Source organism: Poecilia reticulata, linkage group LG1 (genome assembly GCF_000633615.1).
Source record: "Poecilia reticulata strain Guanapo linkage group LG1, Guppy_female_1.0+MT, whole genome shotgun sequence".
Taxonomy (NCBI): Eukaryota; Metazoa; Chordata; class Actinopteri; order Cyprinodontiformes; family Poeciliidae; genus Poecilia; species Poecilia reticulata.
This window is the reverse complement of record NC_024331.1, coordinates 19006097-19032917: the sequence shown is the minus strand read 5'-3', so window position 1 is coordinate 19032917 and position 26821 is coordinate 19006097. Positions and strand designations below refer to the sequence as shown.

General features: G+C 38.8%; 3 protein-coding genes across 11 annotated transcripts in view; all 3 read right to left on the bottom strand.

Annotated features, from left to right (window-relative positions):
- tbc1d1 (TBC1 (tre-2/USP6, BUB2, cdc16) domain family, member 1) overlaps positions 1 to 569 on the bottom strand; it is a 53530-nt gene extending 52961 nt beyond the window's left edge. The window contains exons 1-2 of one of the 5 annotated variants that reach the window (XM_008412513.2): positions 391 to 567; positions 114 to 233 (exon numbers count right to left, since the gene is read on the bottom strand). In XM_008412513.2, the coding sequence (XP_008410735.1) occupies positions 114 to 121 (8 nt within the window). In that variant the 5' untranslated portion in view covers positions 122 to 233; positions 391 to 567. Of the gene's footprint in view, positions 1 to 113 lie in introns of all 5 variants that reach the window. The other 4 variants (XM_008412540.2, XM_017305675.1, XM_008412523.2 and 1 more) reach the window with 4 other exon arrangements.
- A 100-nt stretch (positions 570 to 669) lies between these two features.
- pgm2 (phosphoglucomutase 2) lies at positions 670 to 12071 on the bottom strand. Of its 2 annotated transcripts, XM_008412493.1 has the most exons (14): positions 11849 to 12071; positions 9947 to 10114; positions 8701 to 8892; positions 7928 to 8011; positions 7572 to 7765; positions 7302 to 7491; positions 7107 to 7204; positions 5927 to 6107; positions 5177 to 5270; positions 4384 to 4513; positions 4115 to 4307; positions 3180 to 3313; positions 2829 to 2942; positions 670 to 2426 (listed from the first exon to the last, which is right to left on the bottom strand). In XM_008412493.1, exons 1-13 carry the CDS (start codon positions 11921 to 11923, stop codon positions 2840 to 2842), a joined length of 1836 nt encoding a protein of 611 aa, XP_008410715.1. In that variant the 5' UTR covers positions 11924 to 12071; the 3' UTR covers positions 670 to 2426; positions 2829 to 2839. The 2 variants fall into 2 exon arrangements, with proteins under 2 accessions (XP_008410715.1, XP_008410706.1); XM_008412484.1 differs by having other exon boundaries at positions 670 to 2942.
- Positions 12072 to 12702: 631 nt separating this feature from the next.
- The window catches only part of zcchc7 (zinc finger, CCHC domain containing 7), a 55858-nt gene continuing 41739 nt past the window's right edge, over positions 12703 to 26821 (bottom strand). For all 4 annotated transcript variants that reach the window (XM_008412454.1, XM_008412468.1, XM_008412475.1 and 1 more), the window contains exons 8-10: positions 16506 to 16601; positions 16238 to 16355; positions 12703 to 14757 (exon numbers count right to left, since the gene is read on the bottom strand). In XM_008412454.1, the coding sequence (XP_008410676.1) occupies positions 14153 to 14757; positions 16238 to 16355; positions 16506 to 16601 (819 nt within the window). In that variant the 3' untranslated portion in view covers positions 12703 to 14152. The remainder of the gene's footprint in view (positions 14758 to 16237; positions 16356 to 16505; positions 16602 to 26821) is intronic.

Genomic DNA, 26821 nt, shown 5'->3' with positions numbered 1-26821 from the left:
AATTTTAAATGCAAAGACCGCTCGGAGATCATCAAATTACACCATCCACGTAAACAAAATGATCATGTGAATAAGTGTGGAAGAACGCACGCAAAGCGGCTCCGTACACCCACCTCATCATGGTTGACCTTGTTTCATTTTAAATCCTTAACTTGAGTCAGCTCAGACTGAAGATCTTTCCGCTACACTGAGACACCAAGCGGAAGTAAAGACCTACACATTTCACATGTCATCTGCCATAAAAGAGAGAGAAAAAAAAAAAAAAAATCTGCAAGAAGCAGTCCTCAACACACCGGCATCTAAGTGATTTAAATAAATCTCGTCCACAAAGAGCCCAATCTCATCATCTGAAGCCGGTCTAATGTCCTCCTCTTGCAGGACCAACCTTACCGGTTATACTCCCTCCTGTCCGGCGTGTCTTCACCCGCAGAAACGCATTAAAAGGAGGGCTGTCGGACAGCGAGCAGCCCGCTCATACCCACGCCACAGAAGAAGGAGAGAGAGACCTTTCCACGTACGGCTCTCGCTGTTTGTAGCTCGAGTTAAATATAGAAGACAGGGCCGATCCGACCTCCCTCCTCTGCACAAGTGCACGGCGCCTGATGATGGTGTAAATTAATAAACATTCACTGTATGTCCGACCCAACATTTCATCACACAAGATTTCCGTGTTGTTAGAAACTGTTTTTATTGGTGGCGAAAGTAAGGCCAGTGTGAACAGCGTTTAGGAAACCATGAACATCTCATAAAAAATAGAGCACATTTCAACAGAGGTTTCACTCACTGGAAAGTAACAGGAAGGTGTGAAAAGTCTCTGTCAGTCGCAACATAGGTTCTTTTAACGGAATGAGCAGAGTGTAGAAGAAAGAATGCACAATATCTCCCCCTAGTGGCCGTCAAGGCACCAAGATAAAGTTGATTAAGGCAAGCCGACAGAATATGGAAAGCCGTGTAGGATATAAATCTTCCAGCTCCACATAAAGTTTATAACGTTTACAGCAAGTAGCGCCACCTATCAGTGAAATGCTAGCAGACATTCAATAAGTACCATTTCGTTTTGAAAGAAAAAGCGCCCCCGGCTGGCGGCACACAGATTTTCCGACATACTTGTATCGGAGAAAATTATCACAGGGGGGAGTTACTAATTTATCTGCTCCAAGATTTTAGTTTAAATACATCTGGTAGCGTCTAATGAAGGCACTAATGCGCTTATTAGACACTGTAATGGAACTAAATAAATTCAAGGTGGTGCTAGACTGCTCCAGTTTTAAGTACAAAATTGTTTTCTGTAGTCAAACACCAAATTTTGCAACCATTAAAGATTCCAGAGTGCCTTTATGAACAGGGACTGAAATACAGAAGGACACAGTCTGACAGCTTTCATCACCCATATTACAATTTATAGTGAATTATTTATAGAAAAGATTTCATAATTCTGACAGTCCATCAAAAATAAAAAACATAAAAAAATAAAAATTACTGACAAGGGAAGAGAGGCTAAAATACAGGCACATATTTTGATAGCTTTTATGAGAAAATGTGTCCATACTTTAAAACTCAAACTGATTGAGTTTTCTTGTTTTTCTACTGTCTGCAAATTCTTTTTCGCCACAGATTTAACAACCTGGACTGAACTTTTACCAGTGGGCTATCCACCGAGTTCCACTAGGTCCCGTTTTCTAAAAAAAGCTGTCCAAATATGAAGGCACCTGAATTCTCATTCCACCCTGCGAACACCGCCCTCTGGAGTCACAATATCTCATGGTGACAGAGTTTGTTGTAAAGCCAGTAAACCTGCAAACTCTGCAATTAGTTTCCACATGTGCAGTGATTATAAAGGTCTAAAGATTCAGTGGTAGATTTATCATTAACAACAACATGACATAATTTCTAAGGATAAAAGCAGTTCCCAAGATTTAGCTGTGTTTCAGGGCACCTTTTCACATCAGCAGCAGTGCATTCATACAATGCACAGTGTTTTCAGAGGGTTTTATGTCAAATACAGGCAACGTACAGCATAATACCATCTAGACAAAAGGAATGATTATGGCATTAAAGGGGAACACAGGTTTACCGTTGTGGTCAAAAGGAATGAGGTATACTTAAAGTTACAGAGGTATCTCTGTTCTACTGACAAATATACATTTGGAATAAAAACACAGGTGGATAAAAAGTAGGGATTTAGGTTTTTTAGAAAGAGCACCAAAAAAAAAAAAATCCAACTTTATGCATTTGAGCCAGAATTTGACTCTAGCTGTGATTGGCAAAGCGGAAGCAGTAATGACTGATATCAGAACGTTAAAGTGTGCACATCTGTTTATATTCCGGTTTGAATGTTCCCAAGTAACTGGCTTCTGTGGACAATCAACACACAGGATAAATAAATGCTACAAAATACAGATAGACGTAATCGAAACATCTGATCTGTTCCATTATGCTTTCTGTGATGTAACTAGAGGAATGTGTGCAATTTATTTAAAACAAAAGTAGCAAAACAAATAGAAAAACTGGCCACAACATGTTATCTCCACAGTGATTGATTGATTGATTTTATAGAAACGTTTGGCTAGTAGCTTGAGACATAAACATCCAGAGGGACTCATTCTAATTCTACTAAAGTGGGGTGAGATTTTTGCTTTCGTGATGCAAATTATTTCAAAATGAACCAAACAATTTGTCATTATTACTAGTAAAACATCTAAGGATCTTGGGACAAACTTAAAAACAATAGTTAATTTATCTGGGGAAAAAATACCCAACCCCATCAGGAGTAATCAAGATGTGAAACGACGATCAGAGAGACCATTGTTTCTCAGCTCTGATGAAGTTTCCATCAGAGCTACTCTGGCTTGGGCTGCAGCTTATTCTTCACAGGCTCAAAGAAGTCCTCAACGATGGCATCAACCAAATCATCCAGTTCCTTCTTCAGATGTGTCACATCACTGAAAAGCATCATCACATGATAATTAACTGAAGTCAGGTGTTACACTCTAAATATTTTTTTAACAAAGTGTTCATGATTAATTATAAAATTAATATTTTTGCAACTTTTAAAAAAATGTGCTTATTCTTTTGAAAAAATGTTTCGCACACAATCACAAAAATCAACGACCACTAAAACATTTTAGTTGCCATATTCAGACAATATGCACTTGATAGTGCGGTCTGAGTTGCCTCACCTGTTGCCAGGTGCAGCACAGAGCTCAGTGTAGTATTTGATCTTGGGCTCGGTGCCGCTGGTCCTCATGGTGGCGACGCCACCGTTGGCAAAGGTAAAGGTGATCATCTGACTGGAGCTGGAGGTAGGAAGAATCTGGAAGGACAGGAAGGAGTGTGAGGGAGATTAAAAAGAAATGCAACATCATGTAAACACATTTAAAATAAATTTTAATGTATTTAGGACAGGTTTTGTGTCACCGTTTACTCCCTGGACATTTAGAGAACCTAGACATCCACTGTTATATGGCTAAGCTATCATCTACTTGCAAAATTCTTGTAAGAAAATGTCCCTTTCTTTCTATAGCATCTTCCATTAAAAAAAGTTGCATCCCTGTAAAGAATCTTTAAAACAAATTGCTTTTTTACTGCAGAATAATAATCTTGCCAAATAAAAATAAAAAAAATCAAAGGGAAAAAACTGTTTCAGACAAATCAGTCATTAAACAAGTGAAGAAACTTTCTATTTGACATTTTGAACTGAAAAGGTTTTAGCATTGTTCATGAACATTGCAAGACTTCCTGCTTCCATGGGGTATAAAATGTGAAACAGAATCTCATTTCTTGTAACCCATCTTCAAAATAGGAAACACAGGAAAGCATACTATTCAAGTAAGAATGAGGTATGTCCGTCATTTGTGGCTACAACAACACTGCTATGTGTGTAAAAAAAAAAGTATAAAATAAACTAGAGAAGTATAAGAACAGGAATTATCTCTAAAGAAAATTTGTGAAGAACTGCAGCAAAGAGTGGCATCTTGAGGTCATCAAGCCTCCTTAACAATTGAGGCTTTTGTCAGAGGTGCCAGTAATAGATTGTTGATGGTGTAGTATTTTCTACCTTCACAGTGCGATGCCAGCATAAATTCTGCTCTAATGTTGTGTTCAGGTTTCTTACAGCCTTCTTGCCGGGCTGGTTGCTGTCGTAGCCGGTGGTCAGGTCTCTAACAGCGGAGATGGAGAAGCGGCCACATTCTGACGGGTACGAGTCCTTCTTGCCACCAAAGTTGCGCAGACGTTCAAACAGACTGCGGATTACTTCCTGGTCGTGGCAGATGAAGTAGGAGTTCTTGCTGATGTGATAGCCATACCTGACAATTTCGCAGGAAAGTGAGAGTTAGTCGGCAGTAAGTTTAATGTTAGATCAGCACAACGTAAACATCTTACTCTTCAAAGATGGTAGTGAGTTGTTGGGAGAGGCTTTTGTTTTTGGTGGCCAGGTACGAAATCAACTCCCCTGCGATAGCTGCAGCACTGACTCCATCTTTGTCCAACACGGAGTTACAACACATATAACCTGAAACACACACATACAGGCAGTCGATTTCCCGTGTGTGTGTGACAACCCGGCTGTGGTGGTCAGCTGTTGTTTCCTTTAATAATGGCATGCAATTCCAATTCCAGCATCATAATAACGTTAGATGGAAGTGTTCCAAACTATGCTGTTTGTGTTTGACAAACTATTTGTTATCCTGAACCCATTGACGCACGTTTGACTACAATCCTTAACCTGCCAGTGTTTGCGGATTTTCCTCAACATCTCTTCAGTCTTTTCGTCTTGTTTAACAAATCAAACTATTCTTTTTTAAGACTAATTGAAAAAAAGTCAGATAAGGGTAAGCTGATTAATTTGGGCATTCCATAGGACAATTTGATTGAAAATTAACTCATATGAATTATTCTGAAAGTCGTTTTCAATTTTCAATTCATCTTTACAACAGGCTTTGACCAAAATGTCACTTTGAGGCATTAGTTTCCTTATTTGCCAACTCAGATAACCTAGTTTAATATGACGGCTGTGATGAAGCAGCCAACAAAACACTCAAAAGACATCTTCACGAATAGGAAAGAATCCAAACACTTCCTGCCAGGGCAAATAAAACACAAGCCTTCAGACATTTTAATCTAAGTCACTCTGTGATTTAACAGAGCGATAACATCAGTTTGTGTTTGTGCCTACCTATGGCCTCCTCAAAAGCAAACAAAACACTCTTTCCCTGGTCCAAGAGGTCTTTGGCTCTGTTCCCCATCCATTTAAAACCCGTTAGGGTTTCCTGTCCAAACATCATAAGAAAAAAGTCTTTAAAAACAACAAAAATATGGGTTGAAACATGTCACAGCATAGAATGCCTATAAAACAAAAGTCACTTAACTAACATTTTCTTCCCCACTGAAATGAAATCAGACTAAACTGTGCCTCTTAATAAAATTTATTTATTTTTGCTAAATGTCAAAATAACAGACAACTTTGTATTTTTCTATTTTTTTTGTAAACTATGATGTCATGGCTAATCGTTCTGATGGATTACTCATCACCATCTGTGGTAAACCGAAGCACTCCAGTAAACTACAGTGAGAAGCTGGTTGAAATATAAATGCTTGACAAAAGTAAAACAAATTTAAAGACTAAAGTCTTCTGACTGTGAAGAAAGTTCCCTCTTTACGCTGACATTTAGCAAATAGAAATCGTCTTAATAATCCTAACTGAACTAAAACTGAAGAAATCTATTTTGCAAGATTCTCTATGATACAATAACACAGGATAAAAAGTGAATACAGATTTCTTGCTTTAACTGTATATAAAATTAAAGTAAAAAAAACAAAATTACAAGAAAGTATTTTCCTGTAATAGACTGTGATATGCTTGGAGTCTACAAATTTTTTCTAGAGATGTTTTACCAGAAACATTTTGCAAGCCTGAATGTATTACCTCAAAGTGGAAGCCCTCCTTCAGAGCGACGGCTCTGAGTATTTTGGACGACACGGTGCTTGCCAGCATGTAGAGGTTTTTCACCGCGGCAGCGCCAGAGTTCTGCTCACTCCAGCAGCGGAACATCCACCAGCCGAGCAACGCGCCGAGCTCGTTACCGCTGAACACGCGCCACTGTCCACTGAGTCACACGGGACAGGAAGGTGAAAGGTAAAGAAGCATTTCAGTCTCCAAGGCAGAATTACATCACGAGTAACTGGTCAGAGGTGACGATATCTGAGACATTTTATAACCAGGAAAGAATGCAACTAGCTAATATGTTTTAAAAAAGAACTATCACTGTGATTTAAAATGGGTTAAAAGGGTTATAAATAACAGTGTATAAAAAACTCTAAGTTAATATTGATATAATTGCAGTAGCATACCCTCACATAGAAAACTTAAAAATGAAAAGTACAAAAAAAAATCATATAATTACATAGCTCATTTATTCAGTGTCAAGAGACATCAGGCCTGGAGAAATGTTACAACAAATTCAGCTACCCAAGAGTTCATCTAAAATACGAGTAAAAGCAACATTTTTATTATTTATTCTTCACTTTTTAAGTGAATAACTTCTAAGTAGGTCTGGTAATTGAGGTGGACATGCAAGAAGGTGGATTTTTATTCCAGTGAGCCAATTCTGTCAAGATTTTTTTTTTTAACCTCCTGGTCAATGTGCAAAATGTTAATTTGTATTACTGGCCCTCATCCAGGTTAGTGGCTAAAACAAACAACAAACTCCAGAAAAAGCAAGACGTTATCAATTAGTAATTTGAAGATCTTACAAACTCTGATCAGCTTTAGACATGTAAGTCTACATTTAAAAATGCCTCAGTTGTGCTGATCTAAAACAGGATGGCCATAGGTAACAGTAATGATTGTCCAACTGGAGATTTTATTTAAAACAATTTCTTACCTTTTTTCTTCCACTAAATAGATGCACTGAAGAAAAAAAAGTGGATTTTTCCTAAAGTTTTCAGAGAGATTGTGCCATTTAAAAAAAAAAAAAGGAAACTATTTTAAGCCGTTCTATTTCTCTGATAACACAAACGCGTCAGCATTCATAAAAATGCCATTGCAGAAATGTGTGATTCTTTTTTTGAGTGGTTTTCTAAGGTCATAAATGTGAAACACAAACCTTTCCTGCTTCTCGGCTATAGCTAATCGATCAGCATCAGGGTCGTTGGCCAAAACCACAGAGGCTCCTTCCCTTTCTGCAAGAGCAAACGACAATGTCTGCGAACCAAACCGAAAAATTACCAAATGAACACAAACACGGCAGTGGCTGAATCATTTACATGTGGAGAGCATTGGGTTAGTGTTCAGTGCGTACCAGAACTCCCTTGCCCTCCTCAGGATTTGGGTATTTGACGGTGGGAAATTCAGGGTCTGGATCTTTCTGTTCCTCTACGGGATACGGGGGGTGAAGATCAAAAGCCTTGAAAGCCGACTGGACAAATGTGTGACCAACGCCGTGCACAGAAGTGTGCACTATTTTCACCTCTGATTTCTTGTTTATCTCTCTGCAAAGAAACAAGTTAAATCATCTATACACTGTACCACATGACACACTACACAAAACTGTTTTAAACTTATGGAGTACCTGTGATGACAGTGTTTCTGGATGGCTTGAAAGTATTGCGTGTTAATATCCTGGAAGGGGTCTTTCAGCAAGGCGGCCTTCAGGGCCTCCTCTGTGTTCCAGGATGCCGGCCAGGGCTCCAAGTTCTCCTCAATGGCTTTGGAGATTCCAGAATCATGAGGAGACACGATCTGGGCGCCGTTTTCCCAGTAAACCTGGCAAGAAAAAGTTTATCCTTTAGATTTTTTTCCCATCTGTTTCCCTGTGAGAAAGATCAGAAAATGAACTACGATGGTCTGCGACAGCGTTATGGTTCCGGGTAAAAACATACTAATGCACTTTTGATGAAAACCAAAATGTAAATAAGTCAGTTGTACCTTGTAGCCGTTGTCCTGCTTGGGGTTATGAGAGGCGGTCACCATGATGCCAGCACACAGACCCAGGTGGGAAACTGTGAAAGGCTGCAAAATGAACAATGTGAGAAAGATGTCAGCATGACATTTCAAAAACAGAAAACATATAGAAATAGCTTATTATAAAACTTAAGCAGCTGCCTTATGACAGGCTTGCATTCTTCTTCTGCACTTTTTTTAGATATCAATTTCATAGATCTTCACGTCCAAGTTCATTTCTCAACATTTGACATTGAAATGTGAAAATTTTAGATTTGTTACATACAAGAACAGAAAAAGGCTAAAAACTAAAGTCCAACACGAAGCTTAAATTTTATAGATAAATCTTTAGATTGACAGGTTGAGGTTTTGACTTTGGGTGCAGAATAATGTGTGCAGTTTGGGCTCAACAATGCAGACGTGTTTGGACAGAAAATACAGAGAACATGACGATATCCTAAACACAACCTGTGAAATCTGTGTGTTATGTAACGTGTTGTGCACCAGAACTGAGCGACTTTTTAAATGGAATTTGCCCTGGAGCTTATGTCCTCACAACGTCCATCACACTAAAATCCTGACAGCAGACAAACTTGACTTGACATTTTTATGTCAAGTCAAGTTTGTCTTAACTTGACAAACATTCAAAGCAAATTAATGTGCTTCTAATGTGGTCAAACTCTTTTTAACCATCTGGTGTGTATATTAGACACAATTAACGCCCCCAAAGTAGAGAATACAGATGTTTAAGAGCGTACCACAAACGGTGTTGGGGTGATCTCAGAGAAGAGGTGGACAGGAACTCCTCGGCTGATGAAAACTGCTGCGGCCAGGCTGGCGAAGCGCTTGCTGCTGCCCCCGCTAGTAGGGTGGGCGCGTGCGTCGTACCCGATGACCACGCCTCGCTCCTTAAGGTTATCGAAACTCTGCTCCAGGTAGCAACAGAAACCCTGAAACATCAGAACAATTGATTGAATGATTGAGAGACAGTAAGCTGGTGTTAGCTTATAGATAGTCTGATATTCTAACACTGATAGAAACTCGTCTTCTGGCTTGGCAAAGAGTTCATATTCAAATAGTTTGAGCCTCCAAATGAAAGTAGTTATTTCCACTGGTTCAGCAGCAAACTGCTGCTAAATATGGCATCCTATTCCTGCCAATAATAAGCAATCACAACAGAGCATATTAACTGAGAGAGTGCATAACTCCAATCATCATTTATTTGCGGGTCCATGAATGCATGGGGAGAAGTACTGTTGGTTAAGTATTTGTCAGTCAGAAGCAGACCTCTTTCAACTAATCTGATTGGCCAGATTTTCAGCTGAAATCAGGTGACAGCCAGCATGAGACTTGGTCTAATAGGAGAAGAAGAGAAGAAAAAAGTAAGAAAAAGGAAAAGGAAAAAATTGAACTTTCCATTTCCTCACCTCTTTATTCCTCTTTACACTATTAATCAATATTTGCGCAGAAAGTCCAACCGATGAACAGTAATCACAGGAATTATTGCCAAACTTGCATATACAGCCGCTAAACGGAGAGCTAACGCAATTTTCTGGAGAGTGTACTGATGTGTGGAGTAAGGGTGTTTTACTGCTCGCTATGAATAGAAATGAACCTGTGATCGGAGCCACGCACTCTCTCGATTATACACTCCTCAGGGTTTTGGGAGAAATGCAACACCATGAAGATCTATAAAGAGTGAGGTGGGGGGTTATTTAACAAAGATTGATCCATAACTTTACTCTTGTATTGGTTATCACCATTCTCTCGTTACATATATATGTTGCTTTTTTAAATATATTTTACTACGAGAGGACTATTATCAACATTTCTTGCCTGCTGATAGTGTAATGTGAATCAAATGATAAAGGCCCGACTGTTTCGGGTAAATGTACAGGAAGAACCTACTGGTGACATACAGACGCTTTTGAGCTTTAGGTTTTAACGTGACACTCATGTGACCTGAATGCTTAACGTCTAGCAGTAGCTTATCAATTAACCAACCTGCGTGGTCTGAATAATTGTGAGGTCATTCATACAGGATATGCCGGGGCCCATGGCGGCTCTCAGCCCAGCCGTACCAAACTCCATCCTGGAGGAGAAACACTTCTTCAGAGCCTCCATCGATCCATCCTTCACCAGGTCCTGCACCAGGGATATCGTCTTGGGGTTCTACGAAATATAAACCCAAAATATTTTTGCTATAGTCAGAAATACAAATAGACTTATTATTTAATGAAAATCTTTTAGGTTTTTATCTGGTAAAGAGAAGGTTTGGGCTACAAAATTTGTTTGTGGCATCTTATATCAAGTTTTAGCAATGCCACGTGACTTCCCAAATCTGACAAAAAGAAGTTGTATAATTTTTTCTTTGCTTAACACTACCTAAATTCCAAAAATTTGAGAGCTTATAACAGATGAAAATAGTATGCAAGTCTAATAGGTGAAAGTCCCAAACACATTTCAACAAGCAGAATACGTTTAGAGTAATTTTGACCTCAGACGTTCTCAAACAAAATAATGATAAAATACAGTAGTATAAAAATATGTATTTTTCTCAGTTTTGTACAAACAACTTTAAAAGAAAAAAAGAGAAAGATGAGAACATTTCAATCATTTGTGGCACACCAAGAAGGAGATGAAAATGTCTTTTCAGTAAGACTTGTCTTGTTCAGTGAGACCCTCTTAACACAATTATCCTAAGACTAATGAATCTGAGTCCCCTGAAAGCTCTAATTGGTGGCACTGCATGTCTCTTTAGGACCTGAGCTGGTCAGCCTTCTATAATTACTAACATGACTATGATAATTATATAAACTCATTAAAAATTAGCTACTTTCCTGCAAATGTTTTGTGAACCAGATTGTGTGAAAAATTAAAAAGGCTTGATAGTTAACAGGATGAATACATTTTTGATGAAATGGATGAAAATAGGTTGGCTGTCTGTTAACAGTTAGCGGTTAATATTTACTGTTGGCAGTAATATTAACTTCATAATCAACATAAGTTTGTGGCTTACTAATAACAAGTTAATTAAACAAGACTGTAATGGAAACACAAACAGCACTAACAACTATATTAGTTAGTTATAGGTCTACTATAAGTACTTTTATTTAATTATTGGCAACTCTAAATTTAGTGTACTTTGTGGTCATAGTCATTAGATATTGGTGAAGGATTTTGAGGTGCTCTTCAGAAATTAACCTTTATAAAAAATATATTTGATAAAAAAACATAAAGATGGTCTTGGAAATAACTAACCAACATACTACACAACATATTGGCTGCAAATGCCACCTTTTAATCTGACTCAGTGGAAATGAGTCTTCACTGACTCGTGTTTTTTATTTTCTGGGTCAGAAGCTGGAAGGTTTAGAAATCACTGCTTTAAGCAACCCATTTCCCACTTTAAAAGTAAACTCATAATTTTTTAATCAATATCTGTCCTCATCTGTACTGCTACGCTCCTTGAGTTCAAACCTTTAAAACTGATCTGTCTGCTCAGAGATTTAAAATTGAGACTTTGAGTTCGGTTTCTCTAATATACATGGTTGAGCTCGTGTTTTTCAGCTGTTCATTGTGACCCCTTTCCTTCTTAGTTTATTCAGTAATAACATCACATAAATGTGTTTACCTACTCGGAAAATACTGAAAAACAGTATGCATAAAATACTTGACAAGTTAATTTCTCACATTTTGATTCAGTTTAGCCAGTCTATAATTGCATCACAACGAAAGTACCCAATTTTCTAAACAGTGGAAATCACAAATTGTTTTTGGTGGGGGTAAAGTATAAACACTAAAGTTACGTTTGAGCCGTCTAGATTTTTAGGCTGTTCCCATAAATGTAGTGGTTGGAAACCCCAGAATCCTGAGTCAGCTAAGCGGCTAGCCCCGTGAGCTCACCCGGTCATACTGCAGCCACTGCCGGATAGCCTGGTCCAGCTTGGTGTCGCCGGTTGGTTTCAAACCGTCCTCCATCTTTTTTTCTTCCCACCTCTTGGTCCGGATCAACACACCGTCAAGTCAGGTTATTAAGAGTATAAAGAACCGAGCCCGCAGCTCTCTCTGACACAAATGCAGATGCGGATGTCGGCACCTGACGGCGAACATGGGGCGGAAACGACGTAACGCGTCACCGGCAACGTCTGTACTGAGGCGTTCAGGAGCCGTTGGAAAAAGCTTTTAACATTTTGAGCGCTTCCAAACACTCCAGACCTTTTGCATTCTTTGCAAAATGGCTCAAGCTATGCAGAGATTAAAAACACAAAGTCTCTTTATCTACCAGTTCGTTCACTTCTGATAGGAATCACGTGTATAAATTTTATTTGGGGGTAATAATAATAATAATAATAATAATAATAAATTTAATTTGTACCGCACTTTTCATTAGCAAAAATCTCAAAGTGCTACACAGTGCAACTAAAATCGTAGATAAAATCAACATCATAAAAATCATGTGGAGGCAGAATAGGCTTGCTTACATAAAAAGTCTTTAAATCTCTTTTGAAGGCTTAAAGAAAAGTCTTAAAGAAATATGCATACGACATGTTTTACTTTAATTTGTAAAACATGACAGGATAATCTTTGTTCATAGATTTCTTTAGTAATTTGACAAGGTAATAAGCCTAAAACACATAGTAAAGGATCAACTAATGGATCAGGAATCCGTTTCTGTTGGGTTTTTTGTTTTGGAGACAGACACTGCTCATCTGTTAAAATATTCTCTTTTCAAAAAACATCAATTAGAAGAAAGGGGGCACTGCATAAAATATCAAATTTATTTTTGATTTTAATTTTTACACATTACACATTACTTTTCTGCTAAAAATGTGTAAGATAATGTGCTGAAACTAAAAATTGGCAGCAAATTAACAATGCTACACAACATTCACTTGACCCCAGGAGTTTATGTCCAGTGTTAGAAAAAGCATCAATCATTGTGGCAAGCTTCTCTCTGAGGGACAATGGGATCTGACTTAGTCCACTCCTGCAATGTTTACCATCACGGTTAGCAGCTGTGATGCTAACTAGTACATTAGAAACATTAAAAGTTGGCCAAGCCATTTTGTCCTAAAAAGCTAGAAACTGAGCAGAACATGTCATCTTCATAAACTATGATGTCTTAATAGTGAAAATGTTTCACTTTTCTCATATTCAAAGATGCATCAACACTTTCAAGTGAGATTTTAACAAATGCACATGAACAACAACAACAACAAAAACTTTCCATAGCATAGTTTAAAGGGATGTTAGTGATTCACTTAATCAAAACCTTGTTTTGGGACTGTTTGCAGATCAGCATCAGAGCCACAGTGCAGCAAGAGGCAACAAGAATTGTTCAGACCTAGATGTTATTATGGAATGAACATTCATTTTGAAAAAACTATTAAAACTGACAATAAAATGTATATTTAGAGTTCACATTGAAAGAACTCATTTCCAAGTTTGTTTAAAAAAACAACACTTTTTCCTTTCGTTTAAAGAGAAAAAACAAGGTAAATGTCAAAGCAGTGTTTAGAGCACAGGATCGTACTGTACTTCAGTTACAGAGCGTATCAGGGAATTAACTTTACAGTGTAGAAACAAGCAGGAATCATGAAAATGCTTCACTGTAACCCAAATCTTATCAACAAAACTAATTATCACTAACAAGTGATCACGTCTCACAAAGAAATTGAAAAACTGTCAAACTGGTCTGATCATACAAAGCAACCATTTTATTAACAGTTTGAATATTTAGCAATATCTGCTATTTGAGCTCTTTGACTTAAATCACGGTGAAAATGAACACCTGAAGATGTTGTTAAAAACACAAAATAAGTAATTAGTTTCAGATTGTAGCATTCATATTAGTGTGAGTTATAACACACTTGTATTTATTTATAACACAAATGTTCATAATATGACCTGTCACTAAATTTTTCATGTGATAAATGTTACTGTTGCAATGGACGTCCTGGATGCAACATTTGGTTATTTAAAATACTTGTGGTTCCCTGTGTTTACAGACTGTTGAGGAGAATTAGCATTCAGTAATCTGACTTCTTGCAACTTTTGTTACCTGGATGCAAAATGGTTCTTGTAAAAACATCCAATAAAGGGTTTTAGAGACATAATTCTGGCTTCAGTTCCAATGATTTAAAACTCAATAACAAAATATTCCTAAATAAATTGACACAACCTGTCACAACCTAACACACCGTGCTACTATCTGCTGCGTTTCCGCTGTTTAATGAGAAACAGGTTATCTTCTTCTGAATATGTGGCTCCATGCAGTTGTTTTTTGGCAGTCTTATTCGAACGTCCCTTCTGTCTTTTCTTCTCTCCAGTCTGATTCTTTTTTGACGATTTTGAGTCCTGACTCTGCTCTCCTCCAGTCCTAAAAACATGGTCTGCTATAGATGAATTAACTTGTTTTGTTCTACAGCCCTTCTTTTTCTTTCTCATCTTCTCCTCCTGGTTTCCTTGAGGCCCTCCTCCTCTGGGAAAGTCATCTGCTTCATCAATAACTAGCTTACTCAATGGCACTGGGTCTCTTGTGGTGGGAACAGCTCTTTTAGGCTTCCATGGTTTTGCACTACCACCACTTTTGGGCTGCTTAGCCATCTTTGTTTTGGGTGTATCATCATTAAAGTCGTCAACATTGAAGATGATGTGATTTGGACTTGGTCTGTAGCTGTTTGGGTTTTGGTGAGACGTATTCTTAGGGTCGGGGCTGGCGTTCTGATGGTTGATTTTTTGTTTCTTCCTTTGTGGTCCAGGGGTTGGAAGGGCTGGGGATCCAGAAGACAGATTCCCAATTCTTCCCATATCTAAGAACAAAAAAAAAAATAATAAAGGATTTAAACATTCAAATAATATTTATTTTTGTTTGATATTGTACAGAGAAAATATAGACTCATAGCACCCTCCACACTTACTGGTATCACATAGAAAGCCTTAAAATAAATTCAGAATCTCACACTGAAATTTTTTGAAGAATTCATCTTTTAACAATTATTTATTATATTTTAATAAAATTACTAACTGTCACATTTAGTGGTACTTCTAGCAATCCCTTTAACATAATGCATCTGAGGCATTACCGTATTTTCCGCACTATAAGGCGCACCTAAAAACCTTCAATTTCCTCAAAAGCCGACAGTGTGCCTTATAACCCAGTGCGCCTTATATATGGACCAATATTGAGCCACAACAGGTCTAGCAACTACGATAAGCAGCCGCCGACTTCATTTTCCCCCGTAGAAGAAGAAGTGCGCGGTGCATGCTGGGATAGTTGTCAGAACGCTGGTTTGTTAATAATGTTTGATAATACATTTAAAGCCAGGGGTACGGAGGGGCGGGGGAAGAGAGACAGAGACTGTGGCGGCAGCGTGTCGGTTGGTCTCTGTTACCCAGAAAACAGTTGGGCACAATATCGCAACACCAACACCGTGAGTGAAACAACGACTGGGGCAGACTACTATATAAAGTACTCGGGGACCACTTCTTTACAAATGTGGATGTGTAATAATAGTGTACGGAACAAATTGGCAGCCCAAACTGAAGCGTCTATTCTATGCGCCTTATAATGCAGTGCGTATTATATGTAAAAAAGTTTTAAAATAGGCCATTCATTGAAGGTGCGCCTTATAGTGCGGAAAATACGGTACTAATCAGTCCACCATGACTTCCTGTTTCTCTGGTGTATAAATGTGCCGTGACAAGAGAAACGCATTCTTCTTAGCCACTCTTCAAAATGGGAAAGACAAGAGAGCATGTCATTACATTCTGAAATGTGTGAATTGATCTTCCTAAGTTAGGACGGTGACTTTAAGCAGTATTTATGCCCACTGTTAAGTAAGGTGGAGGATCTGTGATGCTGTGGGCCTGTTACTTTACAAAGACCAGGGGAATCTTGCTGGAATGGGAAAGCAGGAGATTTTAAACAAAAGATTTCTGTCAAGAAAATGAAGATGCTTCCCCTTTAAGTGATGCAAGAGTATAATGATCCAAAACATTTGGCCAAATCACAGAAATAAATGCCTAATCAACTTTATTTCAAGGCCATCTCAGCCTCCACACCCAAATCCTACAAGAAAGCTGTGGGGTGAGCTAAAAAGTAGAGAGAATTTGAAAAAACTCTAGAGAGACATATTGTGCAAAGAGGAATGGTCAAGGATTTCTCTTGTATGCTAAAATTGGGGACTTTTTTAGGAAAAAATTGATTGGGTGAGGGGGGATTTGTCTTTAACCTTAACCTTAATTTGTTTATATTACTTTTTCCTTTTAAGCTGTCTCTGTGTGACTTACCGTTAGCCTTTATCTTCATCCTGTGTAGTCTGCGGTTTATGTCCTTCACAGTGTCATAGTGACAGATGAAAGGGTAGCTGGGAAAAACCCCACTGAACATCCTCCGTTTTGTACATTCCTGAGGAAAATGTGCACAAATGTAATCACAAATCGACAAAAATTATAGTTTGTATAAAAGTTTTAGGTTGTTACATAAAAAGGGTGTAAATACTTTTACAAGACAATGGAAATCCAACCTGGAAGGACAAAGACAGATTAAGGAACTCACATAACCCAAGTGTCCCTTCTTGGAACAGTTGTAGCAGTAGGCAGCAGGCTGATCACTGTCGCCTCCCGGCTGCTTCACAGGAGGACCTTTCTTAGTCTGAGGAAAGAAAGACAGAAATCAAACCTGCTTGTAATTATAAAACCAACATCTTTTACTAATTCTCCATCTGTCTGTGTTTCATCTACAAACAGGACAATAAAATGGAGGTTAGGCCCTCCGTTTGTCTGCCAGTCCCCCTCGCCTCTGCCATCATTCCCATGCTCTCCATTGTTGAGGATGGCTGAATATGGTCGGTGATATGAACCTCTGATTACCAAGGTATAGTTAGAGGCCTGTAATGACCCTATATGATAAGTAACTGTGTGTGAATGTGTGTGTGTGTGTGTGTGTGTGTGTGGGTGTGTGTGTGTGTGTGTGTGTGTGTGTGTGTGTGTGTGTGCGTGTGTGTGTTGGACACAGGGTCCCGTCCCCTATGGGCCAGTGTTCTGAAAGCCTTCCATGCTCCAGCGCCCACAGCAAATATACACTGATAAAGAGAGAGAAAGGAGACACAGGCAGAGTGCATTTACTGCTAATGTCTCACACACACACACATCTAATGCTATTCTCTAAAACACACAAGCCCAGAGCTGCACACACCATCACGCTATCACCTATGGTCCCCCTTCTCTCTCCCTCACCCTGATTCTGAGATTACAAATGATTTGTGGCCCCCATCATTTCTTAAACATAGCTTAGCTCACCTCCCCTCCCACCTGCACCTCTAACCCTCCCACCCCCCTGCAAACCAACATCTACCCCTCACATTTGTTTTTTTTTTTTCTTGTCCTCCCCTCTCTCCCTCTCTTTTCCGCTTGAGTAGTTTTGCGGTAGAAGGGATGAATGCTATTAGAGCGTCGCGTCATTATCGGGTCGGGCCTGCCGGGTCCATCTCCATCACAAAGGCCAGGAGATCACAGACCTCTCGCAACCACACACACACACATATTAACACAGGCGTGTGCACCCTAAGGAGATCACAGTCCCGGTCTCGAGCCCCCCCACCCCGACCTCCACCCTTCCTGCCCCTCTTCCCATTCATCTCTCATGTAAATTGGCTGCAGGTCTCTTCCTCCCTGACCTTGGGCTTGCGTTATCTCCACGTAGTCTGATCCAGCACACGGACTGAATGAAGCAAAGCATAGCAGAGGGAGAAAGAAGAAATTAAATCCCCTCGTATTCTCCCACCAACCTGTTATAGTTCTGCGAAATGCTGGTAAAAAGCTTTCTTCAAATGTGTGTGTGGGTCGCTGTCTGCCTCAACCAATATTAAATCAAGGAAAGAACCATTTATCCCTGAAATACTTCCACATTTCTAGAGCCCATCGTAAGTATTTAAACAAGGGGAACCTATGGAGATCACCCCAGTTTGGTCTGTTTTGCACTGGAAGCCTAACAGCTCATCCATGATATTTATACACACTGTATGAACACAGTTCTGTCATCATATTGTTTAGGAATCAGGTGAATGTCGTATTCCAAAGAGGAACACATTTTGGTCAGAATTTGGGCTGCAATGTTTAATTAGCTTAATCATGATGAATCAATTAATGAAATAATCATCAACTGATTATAGGTTCCTTGAGTGCAAGGACTCAAAAAAAAAAAAAAAAAAAACACTGGAAAAATCATGAAGAAACAATACTGAAGCAACATCTCAAGAAATCATCCAGGAAGTTCAAGCTTCTGCACAAATTGATCTTGTGTATAAAGCCAAATCTGCCAAACACTGACTTAGGGGCAACAGAGTCAAGGTTTTGAAGTGGCCATCACAAAGCGCTGAGCTTAGTCCTGCAGGGCATCTGTGGACAGAACTAGAGGCGTGAGAGCGAGGCTGTCTACAAACTCAGGTACAACAGCTCTGTTGGGGGAAATTTACCAAAATTACAGCAAACTGCTTTAAAGAAGTTTGTAGAAACATCTAAAGCACTTGACATAAACCATAAGCTTTAGGCAATGACACCTACACTAAGAAAAGTAATCCTCTGAGTTTGACGGAACTTTGAAAAAGTCTCCCTGTCCTTTGGCATTTTGGAAAATAAAAATATATTTGGTTAATTTTAGCAGACCTAAAACAGGAAACAAAAAAGTAGCTACTATTCAAAAAGCCAAGTTAATCTCCCACCTTATTTCTACATATGGGATCCTCAGAAACGAGAACTACAAAAAAACATTTAAAACCAATCGCTTCAGATACAGAACAAGAGTTTGTGCTTTTGGACCTCATGGATCTTCTTGAACTGTGTTGAAACCGAGACGCTGGTCGACCTCAAGGTAAAGGGAATCCCGGAAAGACACTCGTGGGTAGTTTTAGGACCTGTGTGTGTGGGTGAATGGTTCAAAGGCCACAGACAGCCAATCATCCCCATGTGAACACGCATAAACACACCAGCGCACTGTTAGCGTGCGCACACGCGCACACACACACACACGCACACACGCACGCATGCACACACAGACAGACACACACAGACACAAATGTATTTTCCCACAGTTGTCCCTCCACATATGTCGCGTCTGACTAAGCCCTGCTCTACTCCTGCTCCTTGCCTTGGCTGCTGGTGGCAAAGCTGTGATAATCCTTCGGCCAACACAAAGCTCAGACTGTTACAAACTACAATCTGAAGGAACACACACACACATACACACAGTTATCAAACAAAATCCGAGGAGCAAACACGCTTGTGTGTACGAGGAGAGGGGGTGGGATCTGGTGGGGGCATGGGGGCCGGGGCCGGGGCCAGCAGCAGTGTTTTGCATATGTTATTGCAGCAATGGGGAGAGGTTTGCATATGTTACTGGACCCACAGGGGACCAACTCTGCCTGCTTTATCATAGACAGCAGCTCCGCTCCCCAACATCGGACTACTGGGCTCATACCAAAGCAAACACGCCCCTGTGCTGTGTGGGAGAGAAGCATGCCAGTATATACATATTAGGTAAACAGGAGGATTAAACTCTGGGTGAGAAGAAATGCCTGGAAGGTAAGACACAACATAATAAGTGCACTTGATGCATCAACTTTAAACTCCTTTATTCTCATTGGCAAATTAGCAAAGTAACGTACAGATTTTTTTTACTCAGGAAGAGAATAAAATGCAGTTAAGGTGGAGAAGAGGTGGAACATCTAAAGCACAATTCAACTTCTATGCACCACAAATCTGGGAACAAACTTCCAGAAAACTGCAAAACAGCTGAAACAGTGAGACTGTTACTATCTTGTCCTGTCCTTAAAATCAATCTGTTTATAGTTGCCTATGATTTGTAGTAAATGGAACATTGATCAACATGTTTGATGTGTATTAATGACTTTGATGATGGCATCTGATAAAATGTATTGTCTAATGTTTGCTTCACAATTGGTGACTGTTTTTAATGATGTACAGTACTTTGGACTGCCTTGTTGCTGAAATTTGCTATACAAATAAACTTAACTAAATATCAGGATCTGATTCTTGCTGCCTTTCAGAACCAAAATAAGATCCTCATTAAATCCTACTCAAAGATAACACCAGTCTCCTAAGAACGAATCTCCTCCAGAATCAGCAACTCTGAAGAAAATCTGATTTTCTGCTCACCGGTATAAAAAAATAAAAAAGCGCTTCTGAACTGTGGTGATAATATGATGCAGGGGTGAAGCAGGGTGGGGTGCCACCTCTGGAGAAAAACCTTCTTTTAGGGCAGGAGCTGGCAGTAATCTGGTCACACCGTGGAAGGTCGAACAGAGGAAACAAGCTAACCCATTCAAATGTAAGTTGTACACTTTCTATTCTTAGCGCTGAAAAGCTGAGCCCACAAGCCTGACTCTGCTGTTGCCAGTGTGAGTCCATGTTTATATGGAGGTGCCCACTTATTCCCCACCAATTAGACAGAGACGGCATATGTGGGCACTGGAGACGGGGATTTAGATGTGCTACGTACAGATGGACAGAGTTGCGTAGGCACCAGGCAGGACGTTAAACCCTAAATTTACATCTGAGCCAACCAAACATACATCAAATCAACACCATCCTGCTAAGCACAAAGCCACAATGACCTGCAAAGCCTGCAAGACCTCTGATAACACTGCACCTGTGTGCGCATGAGTGTGTGAGTGGGCATTGTGGGTGCATTCCTATGGTTCTCTGTGTGCATGCAACAGCTTATTTAAGAAAATCTGAGAGAAAAAGAGAGAGATGGGATGCCGTCTTCCTCCAAAGCAATCTGTTTATATTTATTTAAGTTTGTCCTTTTTATTTGAATTTAACTATTTCTATATTACTAAATTCATAGTTTTAGCTCAATCAAAGCCAGATCAAGATATGAGGGAAACATGCAGCTTTTCCAGGCTAATACTGAATTCAGGTTCAGGTTTTCTTTTTTAGGAAAACACAAGATAGAAACATGAGCTTCAAGCTCTCTGATAAATGTAGGTCTTTTTGTGTTGAATCAAACAGAAAAAATAAATTTGAAGATTATTCAAGATTAATCAAAAAACATGTACCTAACCTTGTTCATATTTTTAGTACGCCAACACGAAGTGCATTTAAATTCACTCTACTAGATTATTTTTCTTGTTCAGGAGTTTTTTGCTTTGATATACTAAATGAAAACTTGATGTTTCACCACTTAACTTGTCAAACACAAAACATTCAGTGACATTGGAAATGTTTTATAGAAGAGTATGAAGTTAGTCTGTAAATATAATTGAGTAAATATTTTGTCGTTAATATGATAATTCTTTAGTCATAGTTAAAGTACTTAAAACTACAGCAATATGAGGAAAGATGATTAATTCTACCGGAAATGATCTGGACTGTGTATTTGAATTAACAATGTGAAAATCAAGGTGTACTATATTGTTTTACAATGATATAATATATTCTGCTAATAAATTCCAGTTGTGAACTATAACAACAGTTATGTTAACAGCATAATGCAAAAACCTTTACATATGAACACTAGTTTTACAAAAAGGATATTACTGAAGCTGACCAATAACAGCTTAGGGTCTCATAAACCTTGAACCAAGTGTGGGAAATGCATCATATAAATTATTGATCACATTGCTTTGCTTCACTAATTAGATGAAAATGCCCAATTTCACCAAGACGTTCCTCCATGTCCGCAGCGTCAGAGGAAAACTCAGCAGAAGTTCTCCCTTTCAAGGCCGTTATCTGGTCTGCATGCACTGCTGTTAGTGCCTCAGTCTGAGGCGAATAAAGAGCTGAGAGGCTTTTGACAGGGCAGAGAGGAGCAGACAGGACAGTCTGCACTGTACAATGATGAGGCAGCAAAAACAGCTTTCTGCACAGAAACGGATTTAAGGGATTTCTACAGGAAATCCATTTGAATTGTGCACATTCTTAAGAGAAGAACGAATGAAAGCGGTCAGCCAGAGAGAGAAAGGAGGACCGGGGAAAAGTACAACGAAGGTCAAACCGCTGTACCTAGAAGAACAGAGGACCTGATGCCAGAATGGTTCGGGTCGAGGAAATGTGACTAAGCGAGTTGGACTCAGAGCCGGGATTAGTCTTTTCCTTCATTTGTTTTCACATGGTGCTCGTTTTTTTTCTATCCAATAATTTTATTTATTTTTGCACATATCTAAATAAAAAAAGATTATGGTAAAAATATGAACCAAAAGAAAAAATATTTGGAATTTCACAAAAAATTTAATGTTTGGAATCAGCTAGAGGTCCAACGATAATAAGAAAACGGATTTCCTGAAGACTGTGGAAACAGAGTTATTTCCCTGACCGACCACCAAGTGGCGCTCCATCCCCAGAAAGCAAAATTAACTTCACAAGCCCCCGTTAGGGACAGACAGATGAATTCAGAGATTCAGTCTTACACAGAAGTAAGAGACGAGCACTTCTGCTGTTTACATCTGGACTCTCCCAACAGTTTGGTTTGATGGAAACAAACCCTCAGCAAATACATTTAAAGAATCATTGAATCATTTTACAAAATCTAAATCTATAGATTACATGTTACATAAAGCATTATATTTTCTCTTGAGTAAAAATAAAGATCAGTAAAATACCTCTAAATAAATAAATTTGGTAAAAAAGAAGATGTTTAAAGGCATTCATGAACTTGGAGAAACATCACACAGATTTAAATTAACACAGACGGAACAAATTATACCCAGTTCGAAAACCGACAATTTAAAGTAATTTTGTGCCATCAACTCAGTCTAATGTGAGAAAATATATTTATATGACTTATAAATAACATCTGCAATCAGGAAGTTAATAGGTATAATGTGTATTATTTCGGTCTGATGAAGGGTTATAATCTGTCATGTTTGTAGGAGTCGATTAGAATCGCAATCAATAGAAACATGGTACAATGTAAAATCTTCTGACAATTATATTCAATCAATTCAAATTAAAGCTGGGATTTGGTTAACTTAATAAAACTGTGTCACTAATTCCTCAAAATACTTAAAAACACGATATTAGACAGCTTAGTGGTTCATGGATATGAAATGATTTATGTGTAAACGGTGAATGAAGCTTCGCTTGAGAACAAGTTAGTGAAGGTTGACTCTGGGTCAATCTGCCCTTTGTCAATTTACATTGAAAAAATAAGTGTGTAACTTTGTGACTTTTTGAAAGTCCTACTGACCCCAATTTATTCTGTTCCACCAAAACCCCACAAAGACCAAGAAATGATCAACCTACCTTTGAATCAAGTGCTTTAATTTAACACTGACAACCCGAAGAGCCTTCTGTGTTACCATGAATTTCACCCTTATTAGAAATTTAACAGCACTTTCTTTGAGAGAATATAAGAGGATTTAAGGGACAAAATGTCCTAACCTTGGCCTAACAATGGGCATGTGTGAGTTGAGCATGTCTATTGAGACAGAAATGCATTAAAAAGGTAAAACGCTGTGAATGATGGGGTGAAGAAGGGCAGTCAGGTGGGAAACAGGAGAGTTCAAACAGCTTTATTTCAAAGTCAGGCAGGATAGTTATTTTCCATGGGAGAAGGGCAATACTACACACATCCACACCTGTCCCTCAGGAAAAGATCAATGCACACCCACCCAGATAGGAGCATGATGAGAAAATCCGCTCAATAAACACACAGCACTGTCGGCAAAGCTGCCGATCGATAAACACCAGCGTACAGGTGTCACCGCTGCTATCTAAAGAGCGGCCAATCAATGTTCACAAGCAGACATACCTGTACCTATCAGCGGCTGTGTGCTCACAGGCAGCCTCCATGTCTCTGTCCAACAGTTTAATAAACTCCGTCCTCCAGCCCCTCCCTCAGCGTCCCACCTTCTCTATACCTTACTCACATTCATGCAGCGCATAAAACACACCAAACAGAGGCAGCTAATATCTGATGAATATCTGATGGAGCCACGATCAGATTTAAAGAAGTAGGTTGAAAGAGGTTTGAATTCCCCACTTCCTCCAGCTACCAGAAGGGGGCGCTTCAGTCTAAACTCTGCACACAGGTTTATGAAAGCAGAGGACAGAGCTGCTGAAACAGTTAATGTGTTTTGCATGTATGCATGCACGCATCGAATGTACAATCATGAGAGGCTTTCATGCAGTCAGTACACAAACAGTCGGCCACTAAAATCCACACTCTGGCCTTTTTGTCCATCACAGACATTCATTGTCTTTCTGTTGGAAGCGATCAAGTCGATTGATGCTTTGATTCGTTAGAAATGTAATTTTAAAAAACCAGTTGATCATTTTTGATACTTATCTTTTGTTTGAATGGCCGTTTAATGGTTTCTGGTGCTAATGATTATCAGAAACTTTTTTTAAACGGTGTTGGAAATGTTTTGCAGCGCCAACGCAACAAAACTGCAGATTTCAAAGAGGTTGAAACAGACGAACACACACAATGCGCCAACAGAAATTTCTTCTGAAAACACAATGCAGTTCCAGAATCTCCCTTCTGTTTTTTTTTTTTTTTTTTTTTTTTTATATTACGGACCTACAAAGTATTTACCTGGAAACTGTACAGTAATCAGATTTTATGATCTGCATGTTCAATACGCAGAATAAAAGTTGGCTTTCAGTTCGGCAGCTTGGTAAATGGCCAATTTTACAGCTTTTTTTGCATCTTGAGCAGCTGAGATCAACTCTGTTTTAAAATCTTCAACACTTAGGCTCCCCAATTCTGGGCTGTATTATCCTACAATAAATTCAGATTCTTCAAAGCATAGTTTATGAAGTCTGATGCCTTTATTTTGTTTATAAAAATGTCAAAAAAAAAATGTAGTTGAAATACTGCTTTATCTGGCATTTTAATATAGAGGAATGTCCTTAGTTTTGAAATTCTGTCTAAATCTACACAATCATCTTCTAAGTCAGTGTCTCAAAAGCAAAATCACTTAAGATTAAAATCTTTAAATCAAGGTGTGATGTGGCAAATTGAAAACAAAGGGTTTCATTTGAATACCAAACTATTTTTAAAAACGCAACATTTTATACACGTTTACCCATTTCTTTTAGAAAATGGGAGAAGGAATCAAGTTTGGAAAGGTAAACATTTTTCTATACGTAGTTTTCTTTTTCCAAAATTATCCAGCCTTTGAAAATAAGAAATATAAATATTTCAACATCGCACCGGAGTCAAATGGGTATCAAACTCTTAAAACGTTAAAGTTTCAAAAGCACTAAAATGTTGCCATCCAATTGCAATGTTTTACAATTCTTTTAATCAAAGAGAAGATTCTGGAGCGAGCAGAGCTGCTCCTGATTTCTGGAGTACAGTCGAGTGCTGCTCACTCCCACATATACTTTCTAATTTACAGGGAAGAAAGTCAGATGTTTGGAAAGCGATAGCTGAAAGAGTGTCACCCATTAAGGTAACTGAAGTAACACTTCAGGATAAAGTACAGATATCATGCTAAGAGGCTAAAGTGGTAGGAATGCTAAGTGGCTGATTGCAGGTTCACCACATGAGCAGATAGCTTGAGTAATTAACCAGAAAACTCAGCAATAACCCTAAATTATAACATTTTGCACAATTAACAAGTTTACTTAAAAACTGCTAATAGAGTTGCTGTTTAATCTGCATTTTTCACTATTGTGTATATTAGTAATGAACAAAGCTAAATCTCTGCACGCAAATGACAACTTAAATTTATCTCATTACTTGTTGCTGAAGCAGAATTTAAGCTTGGATTTTTAAACAAATAAGAACAGAAATCTATAAATAAATGCTAAGCAATATGGCTATAATTGGAATCCACATTACTTTTGTAGTGGTAATAAATAATTGATGCATTTCAGTTTTGAATTAAAGCAAACTGATCATCCATTTTGTTAAATACTTTTGCTAATAGCGTGAAACTTGAGGAACCACACACCCAATTAAAAGCAAACTTATTAATAAAAGTTGTTTCTTAGCATCACGTTTTCGGGTTTACTTAGTTCAAACTAATCATTGAATCATGTTTACATTTTAGCTACACTGTCCATTCTCTGCAAAGTGATGTTTAAATATCCTTCAAAAAGCAATTCAATCTGCCATTTATGGCATGAACTTCATTTTTGCTCGTTCTGCACATAATCTGCAAGCCCACTGCAAATGCAGAGGAAGCACAAACCGATTCAGCAACAGGAAATGACAGGCATTGTAGATGCAATCATACAGAAGGACCTGGACAGGTTAACATTTAGCCACTGTTGGCCCAAATGCATCAACTTCAAATCTTTTTTCCATTTTGGGACATGAAGGCAAACCCAAAAGACGACGAGCTCAGTCTGAATAAAGAAGCAGAGTATTCTGGTGGCTTTTCTATCTGCAGTTGGTGTTTGCAGTATTCAGTGGGAATGAAAAGAGCAAGAGAGAAGGAGACTGCAGCCGTCACCATGTAGAAGGTGCATGAAAAAGACAGAAGTAAAACCAGGCCATCTGCAGCCGTGTTTCTGTGTGTGGGTTCGTGAAAAAGAGGGACAGCCAAAAAGAGATATTGAAATCAACCTGTTTTTTAATAAGAAAACGTCTTTTTGAATAAGTATAAGTAAAAAAAAAACAGACAAAAAACGTTCAGATCCCTTTGACAGAGACATGATGAAAATGTTGTGGGTTTTCTTTTTACCCCATTTCCCGCTCTTTATATTTGGACGTGCGCGCATGCTTGTGTGTGTCCATGTGTGTCAGTATCGTAGTTTCTCAGTAAATGCCCCTGGGCTTTGTGGTCTATACTGAGGGGTTTGGAGGAGTTTGTTAGTTGAGGGCCAGGTGCAGGAAGACAACACATACACTCACGGAAGATAAATGGACCGAGCACGCACGCACGCACGCACGCACGC